Below are 12718 nucleotides of genomic sequence, written 5' to 3'. Positions count from 1 at the left end.
ATTTAAATCCTTTCATACTGCTGACTGCACTGACTTAGTATCTTGGTTGCAGGTTGTAGTGAGTAACTGATTACTTTTGTATTTGTAAAGACAACTAAAACTAGCTAGTTTGGGTAAGAATTTGTTTATAGAAGAGATTGATCGGTGGTTCTTGTCTACAGTTTGCATGGCTACTAGAAGAGACAGGTTGAATTTTGAATTGATGAATAATATAATTCTACTGAGTTTCCTTTTTAATACTCAACAAGAGCACTTTCTGTATTTTCCCAGAACTGATTCTCTACATAGTTTGGTCTCTTGCTTCAGCAATTGCCTTGTTATCTGTGAATGCATTTTGTGATCAAGTTGCATTTGCATTTCTTAAAAACCAAATGGGTTGATCTCTTTCGTGGCAAATTCCATTCAAATTTGTCTTATTCTAGGTTGCAGTGACCACACATACTTAGTGCTTAGAAATTCCTGGTGTCAGAAGAAACTGAAACATATAGATATGTTTTCAGAAGTAGAGTTTGGGAAGTTAACTGATGGGCTGCTTCCTAATTTTGCTGCTGTTGGTTCAAAAGGGATGTTAATGCTGGGCACTCCTAGCATAACATTTTTCAGTACTACAGTTTTATAGTATGGTTTAAAAAAGAATAAAAATACCCCAAAAATGAAGTTACCAGGAGAGGAAGAACTAGATAGGCAAGTAGAAAGCAATTGTAGGGATTTTAGAAATTTCTCCTTTTCTTGCTGAGGTACACCTGTCTTACTTGTAGTCAATTCCTATTTCTCTGTTACATTTCCTTATGCATTTTCATAGATGAGAAAAGAGCAGACTATGTGGGTTTTAAAAGAAATTATAAATTTAAGTATTAATATTTCTATCTTTTTTTTTCTGTGGGAAGCAAATTAACTTTTCTTTTGAAGTTCTGTGAAGTAAAACATTTCAACATATAATGCTGCTTGCCTGAGGAGAAAGAAAGGAAGAGAAAGTAATATTTTTGGATAATTGGAAATGTAATTCCATCAAAGTAATTATTGGCTGGTATATCTTTAACAATGAGGAATGTGAAGGTTTTGCTTGTCTTGCTCTTTCATTGGAATAGTCATGGTCAGTAGTACTGTGTTGGCACCATACAGTTGGCCTTCCATCAAGGGAAAAAGAACAAACAGTGTTGAAACATATGCAAAACTAGAAACTTGTGCTGGAGATGCAAGGAAAAGGGTATTTGTGTCATCTGGGTGAGAAGAGCAGAGAATTCAGGACTGTGTTGATTTTTTTCTTCTTTTTTTTCCTCCAAGGTTAGAATCATAAATGCTCACAAACTCTAAGCACAGTAATTTTTCAAATTACTTTATTGGTTAAAAGTGTTACTTTTATTTACCCCTGTTATATTTGAAGAGGGTAAGCCACAGATAGTATCACGGAAGCATTAAATATAGTATTTGTTATAAAAATGGCTATTTCTAGTAGGTCAAGACAAACTGTTAATTTGTGATTCAAAACATTTAGCACCTTATATTTTGTAAGCTTACTGGAGGAGGCTCGTGTTAATATTTATGTGAAGTAAAACCAGATTTGCGTTGGCTGTTGTGATTGTTTAAATACTTTTTATTTGAGTGTAATGAAGCATGTTTTATTTACGCGTCATAGCCCTGCCAAGCAAACTGATAACTGCAGTTTTAGTTTCTCTGGGTTTTGATATTTAACAAGAACAAAACTCAGCTTTAGGATGGGTTCTCTTAATCTGTAGTCTGATTTGTTACTGTGTTTTTTTGCTGCTGTAACCTAGGAAAATAGCCCATACTCATAGCTGTGAATAGGGCAAACACCATCGTGGGTACCTAAGCCTTTTAGGGTCAAAACGTGTTACCTTTTCTGTTCTAGTATGTAAATTAAGCAAGACTTAAGTCAGACTGTATGGAAGGGGAGAGCACAGAACAGAAAAGTAGAGAGACTGGGGGTGATGTGTATGGGTGTCTGATATGGTTAAAAAAAGGGTTCTTTTTTGTTTTAGGAACTAGTTGAATGTCTTTGGATTCATGGCAGAAGTGAGACTCAATAGAATAAGATTTGACAGAGGGAATTTTTTTTTCATTTTTAAATATGTTAAAAATTTGTTCTAAGGTCAAATCTTTAATAGTAAGATGCTGTCTTTAACTTCCAGAATGAAAGCCACTGATGATAGAAAATCACTGCTCTTTTCTAACTGTTAACATTGAAGTGGAAACTACATTTTGTTCTGTATTTCTTTGTCTCTATTAAATTGTCAGCTGACCAGTGTGAGGTTTGATTGTAGCAGAATAAATTAAGGTTTAAATTGGCTAAAAACCTATGGTACTGTAGGAAGGAGGGCATAAAGGATACATTTCTGTTTAGTTAGAACATAAGAGCAACAGCATAATTTTTCGTTTCCGTAGGGTTGTAGAATATGTTGAATATGGTCTCAGCAATAGTGTTTTGTGAATGTATAATTAACAGGTACTGAACTACTAGTTTTACTTATTCTGAAGCCTGGAGAACCTATGTAGCTATATAAAATTTGGAAACTGAACACTATAGGAAAAATAATCTTGATGTACACATTGGCATTAATATTGATATAGTTGGTCTCAAAGTGACTTTTATTGAAAGGACTTGGGAATTTGGATTTGAGGCATGTTTACCCTGGAGAAATACAAGCAATTTTAGCAATTATAAATAATTATGAGTAACAGAAAATCAAATATCACAATGTTAATTTTTACTCTGGATTCTGTCCATTGTACCTGAATAGTTCCTTCGTATGACTAGGTCATGAACACTTTTAAAATGCAAATATCTGCACAGTTGGTCATTCACTGTGGATAAGGACTCATAATGCCACTGATATTTAGTGAAAGAAGGGATCTGACAGGTCTAAAGAGCAAATATGAGCATGTGAGATAGGTAATAGATTGGTTTGTCCAGCTGCAACGTGATGTACCTGACCTTGGTGTGACCACACATCACAGCCGAGTGGTCAGAAGAGGATACCAGGTCCAAATGTCCCTGATCCCCCAGCATGTATCATTGCCTGGCATATGCAGCTTGCCTGAACCCCAAATTGTTAAAGTTTGCCACTCAGCATGTTAAACTCATAATGCCAGCTTTAATTTAGTGTTATATTGAGCACTGCATATAATGGTGTTCTGGGAGCTGCTGTGACTTCACTCTGTGAAAGAGTTTGAGCCTGCTTGAACCTCCAAGTTGCACCTACTGCCACAGCTTTGCTGAAGTTCATCCCTTACTGTGCAGCTCGTAGAGGTGGATATGGTTTATTGCCAATTTCACTACTCATGCAGAGTCTTGAAGCTGCCTTGTGATGTAGGGTTCTGTAATAGTTTTTTACTTCTCAAGTATGGAGGTGTAACATCAAAAATACGCTGTTATTTTGATCCTTCTTTTAGTCTAAGCAGCTTTTTTTAGTAAGTGTGTAGTTGGAGTGCAGCTCTTAAGTGAGCTGAGCAGTAGATATATCTTATCTACTCTGTTTCACCAATTCTGTTAAAGGAGGAATGCAGAAAATGAAAAGCATGCAGCTAGCACCTGCAGTTTGAAAAGTGTGTGCTAAATGAGTTACTTAGCATCACGTAGGAGCATGGCAGAAGCACAGGTACAGTCCTTTCCTTTGGAGTAGCATTGGGCTGTCTAAGTCGTGGGCCAGGCTTTATCATTGTGCTGTTTTCTGAGTTACTCATAACTCATATTCATGCCCCTTTCAAAACGCAGGAAAAGAATGTGTTAAGGTGAATCTCCTTCAGTACATAACCTCAACTTCATTGCTCTTTATGTAGAATTGATGAGGCTGTTGAAAGGAGCCATGCATGACAGTAAATTGCAGTAAATATCAAGAAAGGATTGTGTCATGGTGGTGTAGGAACTACCCAACCTAGTAAACATCAACTTTTTTGAATTCTTCAGTGCTGCATTATGGTTTAGGCTAATCTAGTAATTATTTTTTTTTACTTAATATAGATGCATTTGCTGTTGCAATTTTATGCCTTTTCCTCCAGGACTGGTGCACATTTCACTCTTTTAAATGAAATGAAAGGTTTTATTTTTATTTTGAGTGTGTTGGGTATTTTAACTGGCAGACCTCTGCTATTTTCTGCACCCCATACTTACACGTGCTCCTGACAGCTGTGAAAGGAAGGTGGGAGTGCGGACAGGAGAAACCCACACTGTGCTCTACTCGTCGCATGATCAGCGAGTTTGTGATTCGGAGCCACACTGTAGAGAATACCTACCCCAGACTGGACAGTGGCTTCTTGCTCATGAGCCTCCATCTCCTGCAATTAATCTTCATGGCATCCTTGCTTCCAGCTAAGGCCAAGTTTACAGAATATCCACAGTTCAAACTGTCATGTTAAATGCCTTGAGATGGTGACATCACTGAGCCAGCAATGTGGCTTTGCAAGATTTGTTCATCTAATGCTTTTCTCCAGTTCTGCATTCACAGTTTTTTAAGAAATAAAAAGTAGTGTAACTTCCTCTGAACAGAATTTTTTATAAGGATTACCATGCTAGTTTTACTTTTCTGTGTGGATTTTAAATAAGTCATAACACGTAGTATGCAGTCTTTTTTACTAATGTCTCCTGCCTCGTAAATCTGTTTTATGCAAAAGCTCAGTTATTCTTTCATATTGTCATAAAGAATGATGGGGAGGTAGACAAGTAAGGCTAGAAACACTTATTTTTATTTTTTAATTTTTTTTCTTCAACAGCGGGTGGGTTTTTTTGAAAGCCTAGATGCATATGACCACCTCTTGATCTATATGAACTCTGAAGTATGTGTACTAGTGAAATGCTAGAACCCAAATTTCTTTTAATTGCATATCTTGTGACACTGGCAAGATGAGAGCTCAGTGCCAAGCTGTGATGAAGTCTTATATTTTCAGTTAATTTTCATCTCTCCATTTAAATGTGCAATACTGCATTTCTCTTGGCCAGAATTTGGGTAGTTGGAATGGTTCCTATTGAACTGTGTATTCTTCCTTCTAAGAGTTGGCAGTGGTGAGGAGAAGAGAGGGAGTAAGTGCTACTAATTTTTAAAAGCTCTGGTATTTTGAAAGTCATGACCTTTAGTCAGATTGCAATTGACTTTTAATAGACAAAACACAGCCATCTAAGTATGGTACTTTTTATTAAAACAAGATTACTTTTCTAACTCGGTGTTTTAAGGCAACCCTCAATAGTGTTTGAATTGCTCTTTGAGATACAAAGCAATAATGTATTTCATGTTTCATTGCTTGCAGAGTAGGAAGAAACTGTGCCTCAGGAATTTGACTTCATCCCCCAAAACATCTGATGCTTATCTTGCATGTGAAATTTTGTAAAAAATTATATGGATATATACATGAAATGTATGTAATGTAGCTGTCAAATTCTATGTTTAAAAATGTGTGTGAATTGTATGTGATTATTTTATTGTTTATTTATAAGCACATATATAAAAGTGCAAACAATGTTTCCATGTATTGCTTTTCAGGGGATATAATTTTTAATGCCCACTATCCTGACCTGCCACCAGATTTTATCTTTGGAGAGGATGCTGAGTTTTTGCCAGATCCTTCTGCTTTGCACGTAAGTACTTTACTGTTTGAGAACCTTACAACTTGCAGAGGGACTTTGCTTTTTTAGAATAGCTTCAGGAACAGGAATTTTATTACAATGCATAATAAAAATGAAGCATGCCTTTTATCTCACTGGTATTTTGAGTGTAAGCACGTTGCTTTCTAAAGGGATTTAAAGTTGAATCCATAAATGGTGGGGAAGGAGGAGGGGGTGCAAAGTTTAAAACATTTTAATCAAGACAATATTACTTTTATAATAGTTACTTAGAATATGTGTAAAAATATATCTATTTAATATCTGACCATCTTAAATCATCTGTCTCAGAAAAAGAGTTCCTAAATTGTGTCTTTAAAAGCATTTATCTCTAAAATAAAGTAGTGTAATTTGGTGTTAAATTGTTAATTTTTGTTTTCTGTTGGGGAAGGATATATCTAGTTAATATGTTATGGGAACCACTGCATTAAAGAAAGCTATCTGCTCATGTGTGTTAGGGTAATCTAGACAAAGAAATTACTTTCTGAAAGGTGGGAGGAACAAAAATTAATGAGAAAATACCTGTATACAGCCTTATTACTATGGAAGGAGAAGCACCACAACCTGAAACCAAGTATTTTGCTCACTGGTCATAGTTAGTCTCAAGTAGTAAAGCCTTGTTTAAAGGAACTATCAGTGCTTATGCCTTTACAATACTTCTTCTCAAAGCTTACTAGTAGTTACTAGTGAGACAGAGCCCTTGCCTGCAGCTCCTCTTGTGCTTCATGAGCACATCTCCAGAGGTCCTCAAAGGAAGCTGGTGGCTGTTGTGCTGTGGTACGGGTGTCATGATGGAGGTTGAACATGTCCTTGATGTGTGACATGACAAGTGGTGGCTTTTGGTTTTACCTTTCACTTCATAGTAAGTCATATACGAGGATCAGAAGAATTAGTTTTAATAAATATTTTTAGCCTACCTAATAGAACTTTTAAAAGGTGAATGTCATATTTCTTTTCTTCTCCTGGTCGCTTTGTTGTTAAGCTTGCAAAGTCCTTTGGGTAGGACGCATGGTGCTGATGAACGGCTATTTCATTAGGCTACTTTATAGAAAAGGTTTTTGTTTCTTTGGCAGTTCTAGAATTGTTTTCACACTCCTTTATTTACCAATTCTATTTTCCTCTTTTTCTCATTTGTTTCACAACCTTCAAAACCATACAACCTCCTGAGAAGTGTTCACATTAGCAACTACTTTTTATAGTTGATATTGAAAGAAGAGAAGCACCTTTTAATGTACTGGAAACAGAAATTAATAACAAATTGCAAATGAGATATAAAATAATTTGAGGCATCTTGCAGAAATGTTGTTCAGATGGAGAAGCTTGCTGAGAGTGGTATGGTGCCATATTTCTCATGTGAAAAGAAGTCATTAACAGTTGTGATCTACAGGAAAACCTGCAAAGATAAAAACATCCTTATTTTTATTTCTTTCTTACGTTGTTCATTAACGATGCTTTTTTTGGGAGTATTGCTTTTCTTCTGCCTAAGCATGGAAAAAACTTCTAGTCTTTTTTGTTGGAAAGCAATTTGGAAGAACCATTTGCTTCTTGATACATAATGAGATATTAACCAGCCTATTGGAAAGTAATTATAAAAAAACAAAGAAGAAATCTGAAAGCCAACAGTGTTCCTTTGGTCATTATGTCTTGCTGAAGCATTCACTATGTACATGTAACCTTCAGTTTGTCCTGATAATATTGGATCATGTTATTCCCACCTTTCAGCTGAGGTCTACATAATGAACCTTTAGTTTTACATTCTCTGTTTAAAGTTCCATATGGTTTGTAGATTTTTTTTCAAAATGTTACATCAACAATAACTTGCTTATTATGCTAAGTCTTTGAATAGTTTCCTTTTTTCCACAAATGTGAGAGCTGTTTAATGAAGATAATTTTAATTGAATTCTAAGATATTAGCAGAATATTTAAATGTTAGCATAGCTGTCTACTGACTAGAAGTAAAATACAGATTAGCACACTGACCATAATTGAGTGCTCTTAATCTTGAACAGTCTTCAAATACTTCTGATGCAACAGTTCCTGGCAATCCAGACAGAATCTACCATGCACAAAAGCATGTAGATGTTATTCAATGAGGAACACAGTCTCTAAGTAAAGTAATATGTGCCATTGGATCTGTGGGAATTCTGACATTGAGCCTGCATGCACTGGTTTCATCTGTCTGAGTCTGAGTGTCTTGTTTTTTAAGAAGTCATCACATGTTGTTAGATGGCTTGAGTCAGGCATTATGCTTAGCATGAAAGGAGAACCAGGTACTCCAGATTCCTGAAGCTCGTGTGGCTCTAATGGAGGCTGTCAGTAGGCATCCCCAAAGACATTTGAATGGCTGCGTTCCAGATTGTTTCAATCACTCTTCAGTTTCCATGGCCATGGGCAGAGCTTCCAGTTAGGTTTTCATCTGAGCATGGTAATAGGTGTTCAGTTAAGCAGCTGTTAGCCAGACAGCTAAAGCAAGATTCCAGAAATTCTGCATTCTGAAAAGTGAATGCGGTAGAGGAATAGTTCGTATTTTGTGTTGGTTTTGGTTGTTTTGGTTTTTTTTTTTTCCCAGAGAATTCCTGAATGATTAGACCAGTATTTCAGCAGTAGAGCAATGTGTTGAGCACTCTTGTTTTATAAGTAGGGCTAATGCTTTCTTGAATGGATATTGCAATTGCAGAATCAAGTTGAAAATGCTCATTGAAATTTAGCTTTGCTTTTGTGTCTTGCACAAACATAAAAGTCATTTGGATTTGAAACTCAGCCTGAGTCTCAAGATCAGAACTGCAAACTACGTGCTTCATTGCATGCCTTACCAGTAGTGGTTACTCTGCTGGTCTCTGGGTCTAATTGTGTGCATTGCTGATCTTACCAATGATGTCGGCATTGTAGAGCGCTTCAGCAGTGGGGCACATGGTCTTTTTGGTTTGTTGTACACTTTTAATTACAGTCGGGGCTAAATTCTTTAGGTTGCGGGAGCTCTTCATGCTCAAAGAGTTATTCAAAAGAAACATTTCTACATTTTATTGCCATTAAGAATGTTTTGCTGTCAAATGCATTTGATACTTGCATGTATAGAATGCATAAATAAAATCAGCTTCTCAGAATGTAAATAGAAAAGTTCTTTCCTGCTCTAGTGTTTATTCATTTTGGATGACAAGTATTAGAAATGTATTTTAAAAACAACCTATGATTCACTCCGTTCTGATTAAAAATTCACTTGGCACGCAACAAGATTAGTGATTGTGTACGGATGAGATTAATTTGGAGCTCATTACCATGACGCCAGTTTGAGTAACAAGAATTGTTTGTTATGTTAGCCTAGTTGATTGTTAATGTGAGCCAGTTAATAGCTGAAGTGCTTATTCAAAATGTTAACCCCATTTTTCTAATGATTTTGAATTATCTTCTGCTTGGCAAAGAGGATACAATAGAAGTATAAGCAAGGTAACTGTCAGTTCAAGGAAATAGGTATCTTAGTATTCTACTTTAGGTCTCCAGCTAGTCTTGCCAGATTTATTCTGCCCACCAATTGCTATCCAAAAGACTTCAATAGCCTTAGTGGAAATGGAGGCAAGAGGACATGAGCATTTCTGAAGCCTACTAAGTGCCAATGTGTCCTTTTGGGCTAGTATTGAGCATTTCATTGTGGGAATACTTAGTGCTGTGTTTGCATGGAAGAAAGACACTGTCATTACAGACCTTCAGAGAATAGGCTGCTACAGTTCTCATGCCCATACCTAGCATTGGGAGGATTGTTTTTCCTTGTGTGATTGTTGATACTGAATACAGATTCCAGTCACTGAGGAGTTAATTCAGCTCATTGTGCTACTCAAGTGTATTGGTTGTCACACTCTATATCTTGTGTAGACCAATGTTTGTTTTTAAAGTTCTTGTATCTGTGCTTATTAGACTCATTTGGCTATATGAGGACTATCATGAAGGTTGTATTTTTCCTGTATCTCTGTTCAAAGTCTTAATCTTATTTCTGTTGCTTGCTGGATAGTTAATGGATAGTGAAGAGATCCTTTAAATATTCCCCCTCTTCCATTAATTTTTATTTATTTACTCAGGTGCATGAGACACATATTTAACAGTGTCAGTTGTCCCCCTGCTCACAGTAGCTCCAAAAAAGTTCAAGCACCTGTTATATTAACTAATGCTGTTTGAACTATTTTGTTCTAAAAAGTCTGTCAATTGTATTGTTAGCAAGGATTCAATTGTTATGTGTTCTAGTGTGAGAGCCCCCCATAAGGGCAATGAGTTCACTGGTTTTGGAGTGTGATTTTAAAGTATAAAGCCACAGTAGTGGGTTCTGCTTGTCTGAGGAATGTATGGGTGAGTTCAATCTGTTAGCTCTTTTGTGTGCTCTGTTTCAAATGGCAGCAGCACATTTCATTCTTGGACCCCCTAACCTGCTGCTCTTGTAATGAAAGCCTTAAATTACTTCAGCTTCAGTTGAACTTGGGAAATTTAAGTGAAACAGAATGCAGAATTGGATCCTTCCATTTGTTAGAAGGTTTTTTTCCTTATTTTGAACTACTTTATAATTCCATTTATTGTTTTCATTTTTCAGTCATATCTTGACTTTATATGTCAATATATGTTTTGATTATTTATAATCCCATGTTATTTAACATTTGATTTTCTGAAACAAACATTAATTCTGAAAACTTTTTATTCCTGTCGCTCTCTATTGATCCTACCTATTTCTATATATGGGGAATGCAGGTGTGCATGCACATGTGTATGTATATTTACATATATATATATATATGTATGCATATAGTCACTGCAGCCTTGCTGAAGTTTGTCTGGTATTGATAGACAATGGAAAAAAATCACATTTTATACTGTCAGAGAAGTAATTTATTAATGAACTTTCCCAAGGACTTTTTGACTGGTATTGTTGGTACTTATGACATACATTTTTGTTCATGTTTTTGAACAACAGAGATATACCAATGCAGCATTCCTTTTTAAGCCAGATCTGAAAGAATATAATTTTGAATGTATTTTGATCTGGTTTTGGTGTCTGAGCTCCACACTGTTCCTCAGGGAATCACAGAATAGTTAGGGTTGGAAGGGCCCTCTGGAGATGATCTGATACAACCCTTCTGCCAAGCTGAATAAGTACTGGATTTAAAATGAGAAATCCCCAAAAGAGAATGCTGGCTGGGAGTCCTCTCCTGGCATAGCCTGGCCAGTTTGACTGCAGCATGTGTGAGGCCAGCGTTCAGGAGGTCCTTCTGAGAAGTCACACGGTGCAGAGAGCAAGTGTTAGGATTATCTGTGCAGACGTGTGGTAAAGATGGTGGCTGTACAGTCCAGCAGGAGTTCAAGAAGATCACAGTAAAAAAGGCTTTCCTGTCATCTTTCCATCTTTGCGTCCATCAAAACCATTCTACACTGGGAAATTATTCCTTTTTCTCCTTGTTTTAGTCTTCCTAAATTCTCTTGCAGCCTTTAATTTTTGTTCTTTTTGTCTAGAGTTGTTAATATTTATAGGGCTGAGAAATGGTTAGCCACATTGTGATTTTCTATTTATGTAAAATCATTACATATATTTACCTCACTTTCTTTTTGCCAAACTTCAGCATTTCCTAGCACAGTTTATAAAACGTGGCTTTCTGTCTCAAAGTACAAGCAGAAGAGAATATGCTGAGGTTAAAAGTTGTGCTTTACTTAATTGCAGCATTTTGGCTCGACTTTTCACCTAGTGAATCCAGAAATTAAGAAAAAAAAAAAGAAAAATCTGTAGTTTGATAATACTCCTTTAATTTCAAGGGAGGAATATATCTGTTAAGCTGGGTAGTTTTGCCTTTTTTGCTTAAATCTTGCTGGTATAGAAGGCAAAATGAATACCGTTCTTTTTGTAAAGGGCTCCAGGGGGAAACATTTCCTTTCATTTTTTTGGCACAAGCTTCTCTGATAATGCAATTTGTGCCTAGAATATGAAAAATACAGAATGTTAGCTTTTAAAATATAGTATTTTAGTCCAGGAGAGACTAGTTTTTGGAGAGCATTAGGAATGTTCATGGACATTTGAGTGAAGGATAGCAAAGCAGGAGAAAATGTTTTTCTGCTATACTAAATAAAGTGCATGTAATGAAGGACTTAATCATTGTGCACTCGTAAAATAGGGGGAGAAAACATTTTATGGTTTTCCATTCATAGTATTGTTTTTAGGAAAAAATAATTTTCATTTTTCATATGAGTTCGACCATATTTTTCGTGGTCATAGATTTAGATGGGCCAGAAGCTTGGACCAGAATGACAGGATGCTTAAATCTTAATGTAAAATGTTGAAAAAGATGTTTAGGCTTGTATGCCTTTCCTTTGCAGGAAATACAGTCCTTGCTAGTGGTAAGGGTGGTATAATGAATTGCAGCAAATCATTCACTTTCAAGCCATAGCTCATACCAAATATATAAAGTTGGATATCCCAAGCCAGACATATGAAAGCAGAAGATCTTATAGTGGAAGTTTGGGAGTACAATGATAATATCTTGGCATTATAATTCTTTAATGTAAACCAGCAAAGTGGTAATGTACTTCTGACTATTTTTTGCTTCAGTTTATTAATATATAATCATACTTTACTTGAGCAGTGTTTTGTTAAAAATGGTGAAAAAAAGTATTATCAGAAAACTAGCAGAAAATGAAAGGATTCTGGCCTTATGTGTGGTGTTACTGTCACAATACACTCTGCTTCCTTACAAGAACTCTAGATACAGTGAGAAATGGCATGTCTTGAAGGCAACCGTTTGTTAGCTTTGTAGAAACACGTTTACAGGGGGCTTGGGTAGGGATGGAGTTTTTTTTTTGAGAGAAGACCAATACTAGGATGGTCTTCCTGAATTGAGAACGCATTTAAATTCTGTGTAGTATGCCCATTGAACTCACATTCATGTGCTATTAGAATTCATTTTTCTGTAGAGGAATTTGGTCATTGCTATGAATATTGAAGTAGAAAAACCTTTTAAATTAACTGATTACAGAAGGACAGTTAGAAATGGTCATTCTGTCTAATAATGCGGTTTTGTATTTGATTTAATTCTGGCTTGTGAATTGTGTCATAATTTATAATTGCACTTTTCTCCAATGAAA

At 36.0% G+C, this 12718-nt stretch overlaps 1 protein-coding gene across 5 annotated transcripts in view; it reads left to right on the top strand.

Moving 5' to 3' along the window:
- Positions 1 to 12718, top strand: part of BABAM2 (BRISC and BRCA1 A complex member 2) — a 160340-nt gene that overhangs the window by 27222 nt on the left and 120400 nt on the right. For all 5 annotated transcript variants that reach the window (XM_064414502.1, XM_064414501.1, XM_064414500.1 and 2 more), the window contains exon 4: positions 5493 to 5587. In XM_064414502.1, the coding sequence (XP_064270572.1) occupies positions 5493 to 5587 (95 nt within the window). The remainder of the gene's footprint in view (positions 1 to 5492; positions 5588 to 12718) is intronic.

Source organism: Passer domesticus, chromosome 3 (assembly GCF_036417665.1).
Source record: "Passer domesticus isolate bPasDom1 chromosome 3, bPasDom1.hap1, whole genome shotgun sequence".
NCBI classification, from domain to species: Eukaryota; Metazoa; Chordata; class Aves; order Passeriformes; family Passeridae; genus Passer; species Passer domesticus.
Note: the sequence above shows the minus strand (reverse complement) of the source record. Positions and strands in the feature narration are given on the sequence as shown.